Consider the following 21,362-nt stretch of genomic DNA (forward strand, 5'->3'; position numbering starts at 1 on the left):
CCTGCTCTAGACCTAAGGGACAGCCAGATGGCAGCTGTTGGAGGGTTTGTGACATTGCCTATATAAGCCAGACAGGATGTCACACTCATGCATGTGAATACCCTTGAAGAGGTGGGGATTGGGAGATCAGAGAGGTTTGCTGAGGGTCAGAGACTGGCTCTTCTCATGTCACTCCTTTCCAGTGCAGAATTCTGAGGAGTTTTGAGACTTCTAAATTTGAATCTGTTCTCGGGGTCACTATGAAGGTATATTTGTCAAGGCAGGAGAGAACAGAACGTATTTCATTTAACAATATATTAGCTTACTGTAAAATTTAATAATTTAGTCATACGATATATATCTGTGTTCTTGGTTCAGACCTCACAAATCTTAGAGGTAGAATTGCTATTAAATGCCTCCTAATGCTTCTCCTCATTACTTACTGTAGTGCTTGGCACTGATGGATGCTAATAAATGAAGTTGGGAGCTCAGAATATGGCACCACGGCAGAAGATCGGAAGTACAGACAGCCTCTATTTATTAGCCTTGTTATTTATAGTTCAGTGGAAATCTCTTCTGACTTAAACTTCAGAATGATAGGGGTGGAACTTCTAAAGAAGCACAAATTAAATCCAGGCTTTCTTATTTTTTCTTTACAGAATTTTATCTATCGTTTGTGGACTCCACATTATTCATGATATTCTCATACCACATCTCATGATAGCTTGTATATATGTTAGTTTATAACATAAACTAGCACTTTTACTCTGAAATTTTCCTGAGATGCTAGATTTTTTTTGATCCCTACTTGGTTGGCTGTATCTAGATGGTGGCCAAGTTATTTCTTTTGACAGGAAGCAGCAATTCCCATTTATTGAGTGTTTACTTTGTGCCAGGGATTACATGAAGTGGTTAACATTACAATATCACATTTAATCCCCACAATAATTTTATGAGTTAGGAAAATTTATCCTAGTATTGTTACAAATGTAAAAGTATCAGAAGTGGTTAAGTGATTTGCCTAAAACAGAGCTAGAGAATAGAAAAAACTGTTTTTTGAAAAAGATTTGACTTCTATTTGTTTTAAAAGCTAATTTCTAAGAAGTATTGATGGAAATCTGCTTTGGAATGAAATGTAAATAATACGTTTTTGCTATTTCCTCTGCCTTTCTTTATCACACATAGGAATTCAACCTGATTGATAGAAGAGAACTTGCACCACTCCAAGAACTGATTGAAAAACTCACTTCAAAGGACAGATAAAAGGATGCAGAACTGTGCAAATTGTTCCTCAAATGAAGTTGTCTGGAGTGTATTTGGATTTTGTTGATTTTATTTTTATCTTGGTTGTTTTTGTCTTAAGTTTGGGGGGGCTTGTTTGGGTTATTTTTTTCTGTATGCTGAATAAATGAAACCATATTCTATTGCTAGAGGAAGCCAAGAACCATTCTCTGTACATTTGATAGGTATAAATTTTGTCTTAGTGGCATATGGTATGTTTTTTTAACTTGATTTTGGTTACTTGTGGAATTTTTGATAATATTGTGTGTTGAAAGAAAATGCTTATTGATTGAACTGCTGATGGATGGGGTTCTGTGTTGTATAAATTGTGGCCAATTTTTGAAGTACCTAAAAGACTTATGTTTTTAAGTGCCTTGGCAGGCTCACTTCTGAGGTGCAAAGCACAGACATAGAACTGAACAGGGCTTGAAACAATATTAGGATTACTACCCAGGGCACTTACTGATGATGCATGTTTTAAAATATCTATGATAAAAGCCATAATTTACCTAAATTGGTCATCTCCAGCTCTTACTACATTGAAGAAATACAATTTGTAAAGGTGTGCCTGTAGAATATAAAAAATTAGTATTTCTTAATTATTTTTTATATTGATGATAATTCTGTTCAACAAATGCTTAAAGTTCTACAAGCAGGTCTTTTCGGTCTCTTGATATCTGTGATATTGAAACTTGAGGATGTTGAAATGCAATACCTATTGCATTTTGGCTTCTTTCTATATATTAACTGCACTGTATGTGTAAATATTCCAGGTTATATACAGGTTTGCCATCTTCAGAGGTGACGCTGAACTGTGAGGTTTCTTCGCAATTGCCAAATGAGCCATAAGTCTGCAGAATCCCCTTTTACTTTGAAGATGAGGGTATAGGAGTGAGTGTTTGGTTGTGGGGGGTTAATTTGTATGGGGACTTGGGGATGAAATTAATTATGGGGAGTCAAGTTTAAGATTAAAGTCTTGTCTTAAAACCCTTGAATTGAATGACATGGAAATTTTAATCAATTTCTTGTAAGCAGAGTCTTAGAGACTTCTTTTTAGAAATCAACTTCCATGAGAAGTTAAAAAATTAATTCAAGGTATAGATATTAAATATGGAATTCAAGGACTGTTTGGGGAAATTGACCGCTTTCCAGCATTTCCATTCAGTGAATGGAGCTAGTGTTTGCCTGTCATTTTTAAATGATACCTTCTTTGCTTATTATAGGCCAAATTTGAAGCATTCTGACTTCTCATTTTTTCACTGTGACAGGAAATATTTTTCTTTGCAGTGATAACAGACAATGAAAGTGCTAATTCAGTAATTAACTTTTATATTTTATTTTCTATGACTTTCTAGTGAATTACTCCCATATTAAAGAGTTCAGAAACTTGGTTTTTAAAATAACTATTAACATTTTCACTGCAGTTGAGAGCTTGAGATACATTCTTTTCAGACTTCCAGTTTTAATTTTGTCGTTTCTGGTAAATCTGTTTCCTTCAGTTAGAAATAATATACCTTTTTCCTTGTAGAATAGAAATCTTGCTCTGAAATTGTATAGACTAAAAACACTTAGAAAAGAATCTAAGATAAAAGCAGTTTGTTTTTGCCATTAACAAGTAGAGCAATGATACAATTTAATTACCAATACAATTATGATCACCAGGGACTGCCTTTTTCTCCATTTCATTTACAGCAATCATTCTCTAAGTACCAACAGAAGTAACAGGAGAGGCCGGCAGAGACAAACATATTGGACATTCATAGTAACAGTTGTAAATTGCAGTGAGAACCAGCTGATTTCCTTAAAACAAATCTTTTAGTATCCAAATATGTAATATCAGCCATTATCGGTTGATTCAGAAATAAAATTTGGCATCAAGTGATTTTTGGGTCCCACCTATTTAGAAACATGAAGCACATTATTATGCAAGCAGTCGTTAATACTGAATTTGACTTCGTATCAACCTAATAGCAAAGGGGTTGCAATAGCAAGTGTAGAGAGAATAATGAAAAATTGTTCTTCCTCTTTTAAGCCTTATACAGCAGTACACTGTAAAAAAGGAAAAACGTTTGTATAAATGTTTAGTAGTAGGACCTACTTTCCCACTGTGTGTATATAGGAGTTTGTTGTCACTATGCCAGAATCTCAGGTGCCTGCTTATGAGTATTCCTTTAAACAGAGCTATTGGGACGTAAGGAGTCATGTGTGTATATATACGGTAACAAAGTGGAGACATTCTTCCAGGGAGAGGCCTGGCATTGTACGTGGTGTTACATGCCTACAAGTAGGGAAATATTCACCAGAGAATAGGAGAAATAACTGACTTAATAAAAAATTGCTTTGATTCATTTGGTTTCCATGAGTAGTAGTGAGATGCCCTTTATAAAATAAGATCAGATCTTGGCTTTGCAGCAGAGCTTGCTTATAAATAAATGTCTATTGGACTCTTTCCAGATCTCTATAAATAACCAAGATAAGGATTCTCCCCTCCCCCATTCTTTATACAGAGATACAAAGCAGAAGTTGTTTTTCTCACCTGCTGATAAAAGCATAAAATATAAAGCAATAAGTTATTGTCACAATGCTTTCATTAAATGTCAATGTGAAGCAAGTTTTAGGAATTATTTTAAATGATGGCGTAATGATGTTGGAGAGAACAACAAAAAGAGTGAAAATCTTTAAGTTAGCAGTAGATGGTGCTACTGGGTTTCATTTGCTGACTTGCTTATGCCATAAAACCCATGGCATTAAACTGCACTAAAACAGTAAACATGGTTTAGTTAGCTGGTAGAGGCTTTGGAGGTTAGTGTACCTTAATGAAAGATTTTAGATTGCTATCGCTTTTTACCTTTGTGATTTGTAAATTCTAAATGGTCAGCATAAAATGTAGGAAAAGACATGTTTAGTGTATAATATGTCTCAGACTGAGTTACTGCCTGGTTTATCAGGAAAGAAAGCACTACAGTGGCTTATGAGGAAATGCAAGCAATGTGGATATTTATATTTTACATGTAATCACCAGACTCATTTTATGTATTAGCATTTTCCTTGCTTATGGGAAAAGAGCAAAATGACAGATTTCTTTTATATCTTTGTCTACACCCTCTCTGAGAGAGGTTTTGATAACCACTGAAATGGTAAAATACGTGAGATGCAATTACTAAGTTGTAGGACTTTCTTTTAAAATAAATTGTGTTATACCTTAAACATCCAAATGAGAGTTGATCTTCAGAGTAGTTCCTTTGGGAGCACTACTTATTCTAGCTATGTTGCAAAGGTGTAAAGTTTTTGGAATGTTTCAAAGACGCCTTGAGCATTGGTTTATGAGTATGCAAGGAAATCTATTTCATCATTTTAGTTGCACCAAAAACTTTTTTTGGCAGTTAATGTGACCTATCTTACTCACCAAACCAATTCTACTTTTTTTTTCTTAGAACTAAACCGTTAGGGAAGTTCAAAAGAATGTGCCATACGTTCTGAATTCGCAAAAGAAAAATTTTTGAGCATTGGTAGCATCATTTAATAAAGGAGTAGTTTCCTGATGTCCTACTTTGAAGTAGACAGTATCATTTGGATGCATAGGTTTTATTTTTTAAGATTTAGTTTAATTACCTTACAGTTAAATATAATGATAAAAAAATCAAAGTCTTTCTCTTGTTTTCTACTTTTTTGTTCCTTTCCCTAGTAACTTTTGAATTTAACCTTGACTACTGTAGGATAGTTTTGATTGAAAGCGTAATAAGGAAAAAATGGATCTAATATTTAAGGTAGAAGTCGCTTAAGGAAACAATAGCTTTTACCTCCATCCTTTAAAAAACATTTTTTTTCCACTCAGATGAACAATTTGAATTTAAAGACTGGAGCTCATTGTACAAAGAAATTGGAATAAATTTTATATATTAATTAGGCTGAGTTTTAAGCCTACATATCACAGATAAAATATTTAAAATTGTATAACCATTTCATATATCATTTATAACTTTAAAATTGTGAATGCCTTTTTAAAAGATCTGGGACCAGAAGTACGTTTGTAATTTGAAAATGTGACTGCTTACCAAGAGGAAAACTTTACTTATTTTGACACTTATCTGGGATATTAAATAATGTACCAATTCTTAGAAACACTATTCTAGATTTATACTTTAAGGACCAGTCCTAAAATAATTTAAATATTAGAGTTTTGTCGTAATGTTAAGATTCACTGTAGGGATTACTATTGTTCAGCTATCAGTTTAATGGTGTATGAGATAAATATTTAGAGGTAAAACTATCTCGAGATTTAATGGAAAAGTTGAATTTTAAGATATAATAACAATTCTGATTGTAGACAATTTGAATTTTTAGGGCTTTCCTAATGAGCTAATCACATAGAAGAATTAATTTCGAAGTTATAAAACTGTGCTCCATGTCTGCCACTTGTAACTGAACTGATACTTAAATTTTGACAAAAGAGAATATACAGATTAGAAAATTGAGAACTCTGTTTTGCTAGTGTGATTCTAAGTTTCTTTTTCCACATGTAAGTTTCTTTTTCTACATCTAGTTTCTTTTTCTTTTTTCTACTATACTACAGAAAACTTTGGATCATAGTTCATAAAGATAGATAGTGAAATCACTGGCCTTTTCTAGCCATATGTTTACTTGTCATCTCCTTCTCCTTGGAGATAAATTACTTCCTTATTGCTGTTGACTCTCTGTACCACCCACCCTCCCAGTACACACCCACTTGGAAAACAAAACAGGTTGATTGTGCAGGTCTTCATTTTTAGTGCTTCTGACGTACTTGTTGCCAATAAACAGATTTCAGCTGAACTGTTGGAAGATGCTACTTATTACATAGGCATTTTGGGGTTTTTTTTGGTTGATAGCTTTCTTTAAATATGTCACCGAAGCTGAGATCATTTAAAAAATGTTGTTAATATTTCATTTCTCTTTTATGTATTAAATTCTCATGTGTGGGTGTTTCTTACTGGTTTGCACGTGGTTTTCTTTTTATTTTGTTTCTGAAATAATTATGCCGGCTGTAAAACAGATTAGTGCATTTTCATTTTAAGAACACTTTCCTCAAATTGTTCGTTTGAGATAACTATTTTTAGGGGAAATAGTTTTTTACAGCCACTAAATTGTATTTGTTATTTTTATACATGCATAACTACGGTGGTAAGGGCACACTGATTTTGGGGGGAACACTTCTGTTCTATTTTCACTTTTCTTGTACATTATTACTTAAAATTATCTAGGAACAGTGCCATGAAATCTAGATTGAGAGAGAATACGGTAAACATGAGGACACTTAAAAGTTTCAATAGAAATCATTTAACACTTAAAAGTTTTAATAGAAATCATTTGTGGGGACAAAAGCAGATGAATACTGCCAGTGTCATATAATGGAAACATAAGGGCAAGATCCACACTGTGTAAGTATTGTAGAGAATGTGTAAAGACAGGGATACTGCTTTTTTGGAGATAGACAATTTCTCTATTAAAATAGCTGGAAGGGGAAAATCGTCTAAAATATAAAATGCAACATGGGCGCTATATTGTAAACTGTGCCAAGTATACTCAAATTGTAGTTATTGATCAAAGTTTAGTTGCTTCGTCATTTTTATTTTAAAAGGATACTGAATGTCAGAAAATCTGTAATAAGTTTTAAATGAGAGATGTAAATAATGTATACAGACTTGTAGGTGATGGGATGGGAAATATTTAAATTCTAGGTTTTTTTTAAAGGAAGAAACTGATGTTTATTACAAAAATTAATAAATAGTTATCTTTGGCCATGAATCTTGACTTTTTATTACTGTTTATTTTTGCTATAGATACTCCCACTCTGAACTAATTCCTAGAGAAATATCTAAGGTATTTGCAATATGTTGAACATTTAAAATTTGTTAGGCATTATGTTTTATAATGTTCACAGGAACCCTGGAAGTTAGTATCTTAATGTCTTACGTACTAGAAAACTAAAGCTTAGGAATTGTATAAATCAATGATTAGGACTAGGGTTTAAAAACCCAAATATGCTTGACCTTGAAGCTATTGTTTTTGTTTGTTTTCTTTAAATATACAGTACCGTGTTTCCCTGAAAATAAGACTTAGCCTGATATTCAGCTCTAATGCGTCTTTGGGAACAAAAATTAATATAAGACAAGGTCTTATAACATAATATAGTACTGAGTATAATATATAATACGGGTGTTACATTAATTTTTGCTCCAAAAGACACATTAGAGCTGATTGGCCAGGTAGGTCTTATTTTCGGGAAAACTTGGTAGTCCCCTCTTATCCTCTATTACCTGTGGTCAACTGTGGTCTGAAAATATTACATGGAAAATTCCAGAAATAATTCGTAAGTTTTAAATTGCATTTTGAGTAGCATGATGAAATCTTGTGCCATCTTGTTCTGTCCTGTCCTGGATGTGAATCATCCCTTTGTCAGGAGTATCTACGCTGTATAAGTTTCCTGCACATTAGTCACTTAGTAGCCGTCTTTGTTAACAGATCAGCTGTGGAGGTATTGCAGAGCTTGTGTTCAGGTACCCTTATTTTACTTTATAATGGCCCCAATGCACAAGAGCAGTGATGATGGCAAATTTGGGTATGCCAAAGAGAAGCCGGGCAGTGTATCATGTATAGGAAAAAACGTAGTATTTACGAGGGTTAGGTATTATCCAAAGTTTCAGGCATGCACTGGGAGTCTTGGAATGTATCCCTTGTGGATAAGGTTTGACTATTGTACTATTACCATGAGAACAGTTAGCTAAATATTTATTTGACCTTTCCATGAAGGTAAGATTTTAACTAATTTTTATTGTTATAGACCCTTCAACAGTATTAGAGAATCTTAATTTTACCCTGATACCTAACTTTCAAAAGGAAATATGTATTTTAGAGTATTCTCACAGTATTATTTAGAGGTATTTGTGTTTAGAGGCATTTGTGTTTGGGCCATCATATTAATACTGTTTTGATGGTAATAGCCACAGCTGCCCAATGTCAGTAATTGATATTTGAGGAAAAGACTAGGAATAGAAATGCTAATCCATGCTGATGTGCATTGCGTCTGCATGTTTTAATAAAAACACCTTATTAGTTTGCACATATAGTATGCACAAAATATCTACTGTGTGTGAAGAAATATATACTCATAAAAATTAACTGTTTTTATAATTAGGTTCATTTGTCTTGTAAATTTAAATAGTTAACGTTTTAGTGTTTATACTATCTGGAATGATGCATTTTTGTAACAAAGATTCTAAATAATTATTCCTTTAAGGCTTAACCATGATTAAGCGATGTTTTACACTCACTTATTTTGAATGGCATAATGAGTACAGTGTCATATTTTCTTGATGACCTAAGTTCACCTTTACAAGAATGAGGCAAAATAGAGCCTCCTTTACTAAGGAGCCATATAAGGCTGGCGGCTGGTTCCTATGCCCTTCTAGTATGTTACTTTATTATCACACTTCAGATTTACTGGAAGCACCCTGACTCTCCACTTTTGTTTTTATGATGGCTTCTGTTTTCTAGGCAATAATGAGGGTGGCGAGGAGAAATTTATAACCAAACTTATTAAGTTGATAAACATCATTTTACAGAACTTACTGGGTTGGTGTACACAAATGTATGGGCTGTGTAACCACTCCTTGTCAGTGTTCAGGGCCCCTTATTCTGCCTTTGTTCTCATTTTCTGAATTGGTTTAGTTTTCTTAATAAACCTGTATGTCATCAGACAGGACCCTGATCATTCTTTAGTTACACCAGGATTCCCACAGGAGAAAAGGAATTCCCAAATTGAAGGAGTAGTAATATTTCTGGTAAGGAAGTGTTAAGATAGTAGCATGCTCACAACTGGCTGGGTGTTTCAATCCTATGTCTTTTATCTGCAATGCCAAAATCTGAAAAGTTCGAAAAACAAAATATTTTCTTGATTCAGAACAAATTTAACCTGATCTGAGGTTAATAGTCTTTATACCTCTTATCATGAAACCTCTTAAGTTTTACTGTGAAATATTAAAGTATTTAACACCTCTGCAGGAGGGTGAGGTATGGTTACATAATGCATTTAGTATATGACTTTTCTAAAATCCAAAAAATTTTGAATTCTGAAATGGATCTGCCTACATGGGTCTCAGATAAGGGGTTATACACAAAAATCAGAAAGGCACTTTAAAAAGTGCTCTTTAGTCTCCCTTATGTTATCCACAGGTTATGTAGGAAAATGGAAAATTATGCTGAACTTGATGCCAAGAGATCTAGGTTCTTTGTTTCTCCCTTTTACTTTGTATTTTTGAGGTACACTCTTAAGCTTGGAGGAACTCAAGTTCTCACAGCCAGAAACTGGCAGAGCTAGGATTTGAAACCAGTCTTTAATTTTCCAATGCTTAAACTCTTACTTACTGCACTTCTTTAATGTGTGTGTTTTGTGTGTGTGGAAACCACACCTGGGGTTCCTACTCCTCAACCCCAAACTCCTTTATCAGATCCATATGGGACTTCTTCAGTTCCACTCTCCTCCTGTTTGAAGATCTTAGAGAATCACCCTGCCTTATTCCTCTCTCAGTATCGTGTTTTCCCGAAAAGAAGACCTAGCCAGACAATTAGCTCTAATGCGTCTTTTGGAGCAAAACTTAATATAAGACCTGGTCCTATAGTAAAATAAAACCGGTCTTATATAATAATATAATATAACATTATAATATAACATAACATAATATTGGGTCATATTAATTTTTGCTCCAAAAGACGCATTAGAGCTGATTGTCCTGCTAGATTTTATTTTTGGGGAAACACGGTAGCTGCCAATACCCTTACCATTTCATGGGTTTTCCCCCAAGCTTGGGTATGGAATAAAACACCTAGTAGCTTCTCCAGTTTCTTTGCCATCCCTCATGACTAGCATTCAAGGCCTATGGGGATCAACAAAAATAGTTTACATAGAATAATATTAGGTTGGTGCAAAAGTAATTGCAGTTTAAAAGGTTAAAAATAATTGCAAAAACCGCAATTATTTTTGCATCAACCTAATATAAGGAATTTACAAGAAAAGTTTTTCTTGTTTTTATTCTAAATTTCCCCATGGAATCACATTTTGATTTCTGCCCTTTATTTCTGAAAACGATTCACCGTTTACCCACCTTCTTTTGACTCTGCCTTCAGATGCATTTTAGATGTGATGATAGTTGCAAAGTAAAAAAGAATAACAGGGCCTTTGGTTCCTGTAGACAATTTGAACTCAGGAACTTCTAGGCTGGGTAGTGTATCATTTCCTAGGCTTTTACAATGATTAAAAATGAGTTCCTCTGGGCATTTCTACACTGTATTTGTCCCCAGCTAGGTGACTGTTGTAGCAGAGTACATGGTACATAAGTAGACATTCAAAAATTCAACATACATTTGTGAACTATGTGCCAGGTGTAGGGCATACAAAGTTAATTAAGCTGTAGTAGTTACCTTGAACAGAAACCTGTCCAGAAACCTATGGTAACTTCTACATAGTATTGTAGGTAGGGGTGGGAAAATTTTCCCTTCTTTCCTCTTAGGTCCTTTGGCGGGTCTAAGAATTAAATTGACAGACAGATTTACAGGAGAAAAACTAATTTTGTTTGTATGGGAGCTCCATAAAAACCTGAGCCCCAAGTGAGCAAAGCAGCAAGCATTTATACAAACTTGTGAAGAATTAACAAGGCAAACAGTTTGGGCTTGGGGTAATAAATTGGTGAAGTAACAAGGTTTGTTTACACTGCTTGCTCTGCCCTTAATTTTCTATCTCTAGTGATAAGACTACCTTTTACCCTCGTGGTTCAGGGAGGGTACCTTTCACGTAAGAGATTTATTTTCTTTCAGGGAGGACAAAGGTTCAGAGTCCTTGCAGTGGCTTTTTCTCAAAAACCTTTAATTCAAAATCCTCAATATGCCAAAGTGCATATTCTGAGTTGGCATGTTTTGCTCCCCGTCAGCATAAACGGGCATACAAACAAATCCAATGAAGAGGGATATGAGACATTAGAAACAGCTATCTGTGGCGTGGCATCTGACTCCCTAAATTCCCACCCCAGTTCTACTTCCTGATTTTGAACAACAGCCTCTCAGTTTCTGCTTCATCACAGGCAAATGGGGCTGTGGCTCTCCAGCACTGGATCGCGTTAATTCATGAAAAGAGCTAGAAACAGTGCCTGGCTGGGCTACCCAGCAGCACTTAGCCTGATGGTAGTCTTCCAGGTTGAGGACAGAGGGTAATAATCCGTTTGATTTTTCCATTACACGTTGCTTCTCCCCTAACAAGTTCAGTTTCAAGTCCAGCCTACTCTGCTGAGAGGCTCTGTTTATCTCCACAAAGCCCCACTGGATTGGTGAGTTCTCCTAAGCCTACCCCTGCCCACTCCAGGTGACGAGAGCAAGCGACACCTTTTGACCTCGGGCGCCCGCCGACCTCAGGTGCCCGCCGACCTGGAGGCGTCCGCCTTCGGTTGCCACAACCCTAAGGAACCCGCCCCAGCCACGCCCCCAGCTCCGCCCCTGCATCCCGGGAGCGGCGCGCGGGGGCCAGCGCGGCCCCGCCCTCTGCTCCCGCGTGACCCGACGTGCCGGGCGCGCACGCCGCGCCCCCGCCGTGGCTGGCTGAAGCGGAGGGGCTCCAGGAGGCCAAGTTTCGGGCTGCGTAGAGGGTGGGGCGTGACTTTCCAGCTGAGCGGGCGGCTCCTCCGCAGGCCCGCCCCTGTCGGCCGTTGCCTCGGCGCGCCAAAATCAAATCCGGAGAACAACCGGTGGGAGAACCAACATCGGGCCGGAGTCCAGCCTGCAGGTCAGGGTACGTTCGGCGACAGCGGCGGTCCGGACACCTGTGGCCACCCCTACCCTCCCTGAGCAACGCACTCGGGGCCACCATTACACCAGGAATGGCCACCCCACCCAAGAGGAGCTGCCCATCTCCCGCGACCAGCTCTGAGGGCACCCGCATCAAGAAAATTTCTATCGAAGGGAACATCGGTAAGGAGCCCCGGGCAATGTTGGGTCTCCAGCCGGGGGTGTCACGGCGGCGGCCGCAGCGCCCGTTTGCCCATTGGCTGCATCTCCGTGCGTCTCAGGGAGGATTTTCCTCCCGCGCGGAGGTTTGCGGGTCGGCTAAGCGCTTTGGGTCTGGTTAATCCTCTTTGTTGGGATCCCGCAAAGGAAAGGGGTTTTTTTTGTGTGTTTTTTTTTGTGTGTGCTTTGTTTTGTTTTTTGAAGGTGTGTGTGTGTCAGTTCTCGGAGTGTAATTTACATACATTGAATTACCCTTCTTTTAGATGTACTCTTCTATTAGCTCAACATACATGTAATGTCGTTTTATTACGACCACGATCAAGATTTAGAATATTTCCATCACCTCAAAAAGTTCCCTGGTGCTCCCTTGTAGTCAGCCCCCTCTCTCTTCCTATCCTCTGGCAACCTCTGATCTGACTTCTCTCCGGGTAAGTTTTGCCTTTTTCAGAATGTCCTATGAAGGGATGTAGCCTTTTGGTGTCTTGCATCTTTAATTTAGCATAAAGCTATTAGATTCATTTATGTTGCTTGTTTTGGTAGTTCTTTTCTATTGCCAAGTAGTATGCCATTGAATGGTTATACCACAGTTTATCTGTTCCCCAGCTGTGGACATTTCATTGTTTCCAGTTGTTAGTGACTGTGAATAAAACTATAAACATTCAACTGCAAGGAAAGAGTTTTTTAAAGATCTTAACAGCATGAAGTTCCTCACTACCTATACTGCATAAAGTAAACACTGGGTTATGAGTCAAAGATCATTGCTGTTTCTGTTCTCTCCTGGATGGGGACAGACAACACCGTGCATGTCGCTTTACAAGATGCATCTGAACTTCTGATTCTTATGTATAGTTTCTACCACAGGAAACCTATGCCTGACACTTCCTGTTTCGATAGAATTTTTATCGTCTCCAATTTAGGTGCTAGCCATTCATACATACAGCAAATGTTTTTTTTATTAGGGAATGTTGGGGAACAGTGTGTTTTTCCAGGACTCCCATTAGCTCCATGTCAAGTTGTTGTTTTCAATCTAGTTGTGGAGGGCGCAGTTCACTGGCCCATGTGGGAATCGAACCAGTGACCTTGGTATTATGAGCATTGAGCTCTAACCATTGAGTAAATGTGCTGCCCAGCAAATGTTTTTCAATTCTTAAATTCAAAGCATTTTTACTTTTAAAAAGCAAGGCAAGCAGATGCTTTAGCAGCATTCCAAGGTGTAGAAAAAAAGCTGAACACACCCTCAAAGGGGACATCTTGTTTCATTGCTCCAGTATTAAGGCACCAGTGGAAAAGATCCATATACACTTGACCCTTGTACAACAAAGATTTGAACTGTGCTGGCCCACTTATACAGGAATTTTTTTTCTTTAATAAATGTACTGTTTTCCATCTGTAGTTGGAAGTCTGTGGATGCAGAGGGCTGACTATATGCATTGATGTATGCTATTTTATATACCGGACTTGAGCATCCATGGATTTTGATATCCACAGGGGTCCTGGAACTAATACCCCACAGATACCTGTCGCGTCCTGCACGACAAGAGCTGTGGGAAGTAAGAAGGGCGGCGCAGGGTTAAGAAAGACAGTAGCCAAGAATAGAGTGCGAGCGGGGCCAAGGGACTCAAGCCTCAAGGACTGAGTCCCGAATCGGGCCAACACATAGCTTTTACTGGTTAACAAATGAGGAAGTAAAGCTTGTTAATCTCAATACCTGTGAATTTCATACATTATACTAGGAAACTGATTCAAACCAATCACCCTTGCCTGCGGGCAGCCGGACTGAAAGTCCCCGGATGTCTTAGTAATTGTTGTGTGTACCTCCCCAAGGGACAAAACCTTTATGCTGAAACTTACTGGTGGGAAAAGATGGAGAACTGATGTTATCACATCATTGAATCTCTTCCCAAGCAGGTTGTGGGAAGGAATATAGCCAGAGGCAGAAGCTCTCCTTACTGGGGGGTTGGTGGGGGTCTATGTCCACCTCTATCAACCCCATGTGTTCTCCTGATGGTCCCACACGACTGTACCTATCTTAGGTTGTTCCTCCCTTGAGGAATCTTACCTGTCATTGACTAGCCATCCTTTGGGGCCAAATAGGGAGACATAAGGTGTAAGCACAAAGTGAAGCAAAGTCCCTACAAGGATCAGTCTTACAGACTCTCCTTTCTTTAGGGGTAGGTATGAATGACTGATAGGCTGCTGCGTGACAACATCTCCCCTTTTTTGTTTTTGAAACATGAGAAACACAGACCTCGCAGATTTTTCATTCATTTATTGTCCATCGGAGGGCTTGTTGTCCACACCTGAGGACTAAACAAAATAGAATAAGAATAATTAACAGAAGTGCAGTTGCACCCGCAAATCCTCCACCTAGGGTTTTCACCTAAGTGAGTGGATTCAAATGAGATAGTTCTTCTGCAGCCACTGAAAGTGTCTCCTCTCTTGGGAGGAGTGAGAGCGTGGCATGAGATATCTGATCTATTTCTTGCTGTAGTTGTAGAATATCCACAATAAGGTTGGGAGCATGTGTCTGGAGGTGAGCTCATGCCTCCGACCACGGGGTCCTAGTTTGGTTGTAAGAAAAAGGAGTCACACAGTAAGTAGAAACATTCCAATCACATTTTAAAGTAATTAAGGTACAGAGATTTTTAAATTGAACTCTAAGAGAAACTACAGTTGTCTCTAAATCAGCTAATCTAACACTAATTTTCTGATCATTTCCAAGTCTTACTAGCATTTTCATGCCATTTCTGTACAAATTGGGTTGTCTGTACAGTCTGATGTAATGCTACTCTAGAGACTGCAGCCATGGTGGCTATTGCTATAATTCTCATAATTGCTGCAATCAAAATGTTAATAAATCTTTTAGTCCTATGTAAAATCTTATGAAGAAGTAGTAAAACAACATGAACAGTTGGGGAGCCTTTCCACGCCCTAAGGGCTTCTATGGGTATCCATAAACGTCTTCTCTTCCGTGGGCTGTCGCTCATGGTATGGCTTGACACATCGACCAGGTATCCACAAAGGTCGTTCTTCAGGACCTGGAGAAATACAAGCAAAGCCTTGTCCTCATGTTAATAAAGTTCCTAGATGCCATTGATTAGTTTGAATGTCCTTCCACCAATAAGGCACATTTTTTTTCCAAAGGTTTTGGACTCGAGACTATTGAAACATCTCTCAGCTTCAGTGCGTCCAAGGTGAGCTTTGGTATCTGAGCCAGATGAATTCAAATAATTTAAAGTAAACATAGCTCTTGCTAATTGTATCTGTGGGGGGTCCCCTATTTCTCCCCTTTTTTTTTTTTGTAATTGTTTTTTTAATGTGGCATTAGCACGTTCAACAATGGCTTGACCCTGTAGGTTGTAAGGAATACCAGTGTTGTGAATAATGTGCCATTCAGGACAAAATTTTGCAAACTTGGCACTGGTCTATGTAGGGCCATTGTCTGTTTTGATCGCTAGAGGAAGCCCCATAATTGAAAAAAACAGACAAACAAGTGGCGTACTGCGTGGGCAGTAGTCTCAGCACTTTGAGCAGTAACAACCAGAAAACCAGACGCTGTGTCAATGATGACATGCCCAAAGGAAAAACGTCCAAAAGAGGAAATATGAGTTACATCCATTTGCCAAAGAGCATTGAGTATAAGACCTCTAGGGTTTACTCCTTCAGGGTATTTCTGTAGAGCATTAAGAGTCTGACAAGTCGGGCAGGTTTGAACAATCTGTGGAGCTTGTTAGTGACAGGAAACAGAACAAAGACCATCAGCATTGGTATGAGTCAGAGAATGAAAGTGCATTGCCTCAGTAACATGGGCACTTACTACTAATGAGTCTGCAATAGCATTACCTTGAGTCATAGGACCAGGTAATGTAGAGTGATCCCGAATGTGGGTGATAAAGAAAGGGTGTTGCTGGTTTCTCACCATCTGTTGGAGTTGGGTAAACAAAAGCTAAAGAGATTGATTAGGATTATTGGAGAGAGATGTTGTTTCAATACTTTGTACTGTATGAACAATGTAAGCAGAATCAGAAACAGTGTTTAAAGGGTCTGAGAAAGTTTGTAAGGCAATTAAAATTGCTACCAATTGGGCCTTTTGTGTTGAAATACAATTAGTGTGAATAAGTTGATGACCTTTTTTTGCTGACAATTACTGCTTTACCATTATTAGATCCATCTTTAAGAACTGTAAAGCTTTGAGGAATAGGGGCCTGTCTGGATTTTTTAGGTAAAATCCAATTAGTTTTCAGGAGAAACTGAAATAACTAATTTTTTGGATAATGATTGTCAATTATTCAAAAAAAGTCACTAGTAGCAATTTCCCAAAATTCAGAATGAATGTTTGAATGTGTTATCTGTTGTTTTTTAAAGGGAACCATTATTTTACTTGGTTCCTGTCCATTTAAATGAAGCACCCTGTTTCAAGCTCGTGATTTGAGTTCTGAGATTAACTCTACATAGCTCAGAAGTGACATAGTAAAGTTGTTAGGCAGAAAAAGCCACTCCACCAGGTCATTTTGTTGAACAATTACCTCTGTAGGAGAATGTGGAGTAGGGAAAATTAACATTTGTAACGGCAAAGAGGGATCCATACGTTGATCTTGAGCATCCTGAATTTTCTTTTCAACTAATTCTAACTCTTTGTTGGCCTGAGGAATTAGGGTGCGGGGGCTATCCAGTTGAGGGCCACCCGCCCCTGCCCCCCGCAAAAGATTACAAATTACTGAGAGCTGATTATGGAAACATCTGCTCCTGTATCTGAAAGACCTATACATCTTTTACCCTGTATCTCAATTTGACAAACTGGGCGAATTCCTGATAACCTTTTCTTCTAGAAAAATTCCTGTCTATCCGGTGTTTTTAAAACCTCCAGTTCTCCATTTTTTAGTTCCCTTTTTTCCTGGGAGAATATATGGGAGCAAAGTAATTTTGCCGTCTGCTCTCCCTTTTTAGCTGTCCAGGGAACAGATGAGGACATTGTAATTAGAATTTCTCTATATAGTCAGAATCAACAACACCAGTATAAACTGTAACTCCTTGGATGTTAAACTAGAACGACCGAGGAGAAGCCCAACAGTATTTGGGGTAATTGGTCCAAAAAGGCCAATGGGCACATATAAAGGAGATTGTCCAGGAGGTAACAAAATATTTTGTGCTGCACGTAGATCTACAGCGGCACTCCCTTCCGTAGCAGGACTTAATTGCTGTACTGAAAGTCGGGGGGAGGGGGGGGTACTGCCTGATAATTCTGAAAAACATGTCTGATTTACGTATGCCCCTGTTTTTGTCATTGGGGCCTGCAGCCGGCCCCACCTCCCGTTTCCCTGAATAGGGGTCCCATTCTTATGAAAAACTGATTTGCATTCAGAAGCGCAATGATTTCCTTTTTGGTATTTAGGGCACAATCCAGGTGGTTAGATCCCGTAACAGTATTAGCATTAGGCAAACGGGAACTGGTTTTATTTTTCTTTCTGCATTCTTTTCTGATATGGCCTGGCTTCCCACAATTATAGCGAGTACCAGGAAATTTATTTTGACCTATTTTGAATCCAGTCATGGCTTGAGCTAACATAGTAGCTTTAAATTGTTCAGTTCCTACTCCTTGATACAAACGGATGTATCCCATAGTGTCTGTTTTTCCTTTCATGGTCCCTATAGCCTTTTTGCAGTCATTATTAGCATTATCGTATGCCACGATTTGTAAAATTATCTCAGCTGCTTGTAAATTGGCCACCTATTTGTTGATAGCATTCTGTAACCTGGCTTAGGGTGCGGGGGCTATCCAGTTGAGGGGGGCCCAACTCTGGCAAATTCAGAGTATGGTTCTTGAGGACCTTGTAAGACTTTTTGAAATGACATCGGGGCTTTACCCTCAGTTTCTATTTTTTCCCATGCCATTAAGCAAATTCTTTGTAATTGATCGACAGACTGTTCATTCATCCCTAATTGATCTTGGGTGTTTTCCCAATGGCCACTCCCTAGCAATTGATCTTTGACAATAGCTATATTGTGAGCCTGATTATGTCTATCTTGGGTTTCTACACCATCAATCCACTGTTTTAAATTGCAAAAACTGGGATGACTAAAGACAAGTTTGGCCAGGGTATTCCAATCTGGGGGAATTAATCGATTGCCATCAGCTGCACTCTGTATGAGACCCATGGTATAAGGAGAAGTAGGGCCATGTTGAGTTACCACCTGTTTGAGCTCCTTTAAAAGTTTAAATGAAAATGGCTCATGTAAAAATTCCTGAACAATGTTAGGATGGTTTGGATCCGTGTCAGGAGTAACGCGCTCACGAATGACAACAGGAAAGGCAAATGCTTCAATGTCCCCTTCCAGTCTAGCCTGTATTATACCCTTCTCCATGGCAGAGAGCTGCTGCAGAGCCTCCTGAAAGAGAGGGACGTGTGCGTGTGGCGGCAGAAAGAAAAGAATTAACGTTTTTCTTTTCCTGCTGCGCTGGTGAATCCCGCTGTAAAAGCTGGCGGTAGCAGCAGGTCAGGAGAAGGAGCTGAGGGCTCCTACTGGGGATATAACAACTTGGGAATTATGGTGGGAGCTTCCAGAGCTCCTTTTTTTCAGATTCCTGTACTTTTTGTTCTCCTTTATCTTTCTCATCAGTTTGTAAAAGTTCTAAAACTCACTGGATTAATTTCCAGGTATCCCTGATGGTTACTGGGAGAGAAACTCTTTTATGATATAATCCGCGGAGTTCTGTACCAACTTTTCCTCATGTTTTTAAATCTAAAGTCCCTAAATCTGAGAACCAAGGACAGTAAGTTTCAATTAGTTTGAGAAGTTACTGTAATTTCTGATCTGACATTCGAGCTCCTCCAGCCTCAAGAAGGTATTTAAGCAAACAAATATAAGACTTATATTGGCTATTAACATTTGCTATTATGTATAGAGAAAAGGATAGAGAGGAAGACTTTCACTCAGAATGGATTCAGATGCCTTTCTGGCGAGTCCTTCGCAGGACTTTAAGGTCTGTCTTGGCTATGGTTCACCCGTATAAACCCCGGCCTTGGTTAATGCTGTCAGGCATTAAGTCACCGTTTTGCCTTATGACTTAGACCACAGAACCGCAGATTAGGACTCTAGCTAGCTCCGTAGCCATAGCCATGGAACTATAATCACATACTCACACATTCATACCCCTGCACATAGAAAGAGGAAATTCCCCTTTTACCTTGGTTAAATACTCTGGGAGTTACCCTACTTTCTTACAGTAGTTATCACGACCTCTCCCGGGTCCCCATGCTGTGAAGCCTCTTTGAAACCTCTTTGAATTCTAACTCGAAGTAGACCTTCCTTCTCAAGCCCCAAAAGTGAGTCCCAAAATTGGGCCCCATGTTGGGTGCCAGATGTCATGTCCTGCACGACAAGAGCTGTGGGAAGTAAGAAGGGCGGCGCAGGGTTAAGAAAGACAGTAGCCAAGAATAGAGTGCGAGCGGGGCCAAGGGACTCAAGCCTCAAGGACTGAGTCCCGAATCGGGCCAACACATAGCTTTTATTGGTTAACAAATGAGGAAGTAAAGCTTGTTAATCTCAATACCTGTGGATTTCATACATTATACTAGGAAACTGATTCAAACCAATCACCCTTGCCTGCGGGCAGCCGGAACTGAAAGTCCCCGGATGTCTTAGTAATTGTATGTAACTCCCCAAGGGACAGAACCTTTATGCTGAAACTTACTGATGGGAAAAGATGGAGAACTGATGTTATCACATCATTGAATCTCTTCCCAAGTAGGTTGTGGGAAGGAATATAGCCAGAGGCAGAAGCTCTCCTTACCTGGGGGAAGACGGGGGTCTATGCCCACCTCTATCAACCCCGTGAGTTCTCCAGATGGCCCCTATGCAACTGTGCCTATCTTAGGTTGTTCCTCCCTTGAGGAATCTTACCTGTCATTGACTAACTAGCCATCCTTTGGGGCCAAACAGGGAGACATAAGGTGTAAGCACAAAGGTGAAGCAAAGTCCCTGCAAGGATCAGTCTCACAGACTCTCCTTTCTTTAGGGGTAGGTACGAAGGGCAGATGGGTAGGCTACTGCATTACAACAGATACCAAGGGATAATTTAAATTTTTGCGGAGTCAAAAATTATACACAGATTTTCTGCTGGGCAGTGGTCGATGCCTGTAACTGCTACGTTGTTTATGGATCAAGTGTAGTAGACTCATTTCCTCTCAGCAGGATAAGTTATTTGAAGGTGAGTGTTTGCTAGTACATATGATTCCTCACAGCTACTTTTCGATAAAGAAGGTCATATATAAAGACAGAAAGTAGTTGAACAAAGGCATTTTAAAAGTAAATTTGGATGAACAGCCCCTCTTCAATATTACAATGAATTAATCCCCTTTCTTAAATCCACTTAGGCAACATTTCATATCTAGAAATTTACTTCCTCTCAAGAGTCTTTCATTTTCCGAGCATCTGAAGTAATTTTCTAGTAGGCCACCCTATCTTGTTTTTCTTTACTTCCAGAATATGTACGATAGTCTCCTCCTAATCCGCAGTTTCACTTTTTGTGGTTTCAGTTACCTGCAGTCAAGCAGTCTGAAAATATTGAATGAAAAATTGCAGAATAACAATAACTTTTAAATTGGTCACCATACAGAGTAGCATAATGAAATCTCGTGCTGTCCCTCTCCAAACCCCCTAGGACGTGAATCGTCCCTTTGTCTAGTATATTAGCACTGCATATGCTAGCTGCCCATTCAGGCACTTTGTAGACATCTTGATTCTCAGGTCAACTGTCATGGCATCGCAGTGCTTGTGTTCATGTACCCTTATTTTACTTAATAATGGTCCCAAAGCACCAGAGTAGTGATGCTGGCAATTTTGATATGCAAAGAAAAGCTGTGAAGTGTATATATGTATAGGAAAAGACATAGTACAGTTGACCCTTGAACAATTCAAACAGTATTTTCATTCCACAGTTGGGGATCCACAGATGTGGAGGGCCAAATGTGTGCATTGTTCTGTGCCATTTTATATAAGGGACTTGAGTATTTTGGTATTTGTGGGGGTCCTGGAATAATTAAGTTTTTTAAAAAGGGAGTCAAAAGTTATAC

General features: G+C 38.8%; 2 protein-coding genes across 3 annotated transcripts in view; both read left to right on the plus strand.

Annotated features, from left to right (window-relative positions):
- The window catches only part of MOB1B (MOB kinase activator 1B), a 48,540-nt gene extending 41,496 nt beyond the window's left edge, over positions 1-7,044 (plus strand). For both annotated transcript variants that reach the window (XM_081057461.1, XM_081057460.1), the window contains exon 6: positions 1,165-7,044. In XM_081057461.1, coding sequence (XP_080913587.1) covers positions 1,165-1,242 — 78 coding nt within the window. In that variant the 3' untranslated portion in view covers positions 1,243-7,044. The remainder of the gene's footprint in view (positions 1-1,164) is intronic.
- Positions 7,045-11,851: 4,807 nt separating this feature from the next.
- Positions 11,852-21,362, plus strand: part of DCK (deoxycytidine kinase) — a 29,329-nt gene continuing 19,818 nt past the window's right edge. The window contains exon 1 of the mRNA XM_081034350.1: positions 11,852-12,252. Within this exon, the coding sequence (XP_080890476.1) occupies positions 12,162-12,252 (91 nt within the window). The 5' untranslated portion in view covers positions 11,852-12,161. The remainder of the gene's footprint in view (positions 12,253-21,362) is intronic.

Source organism: Rhinolophus hipposideros (assembly GCF_964194185.1).
Source record: "Rhinolophus hipposideros genome assembly, chromosome: 1".
NCBI classification, from domain to species: Eukaryota; Metazoa; Chordata; class Mammalia; order Chiroptera; family Rhinolophidae; genus Rhinolophus; species Rhinolophus hipposideros.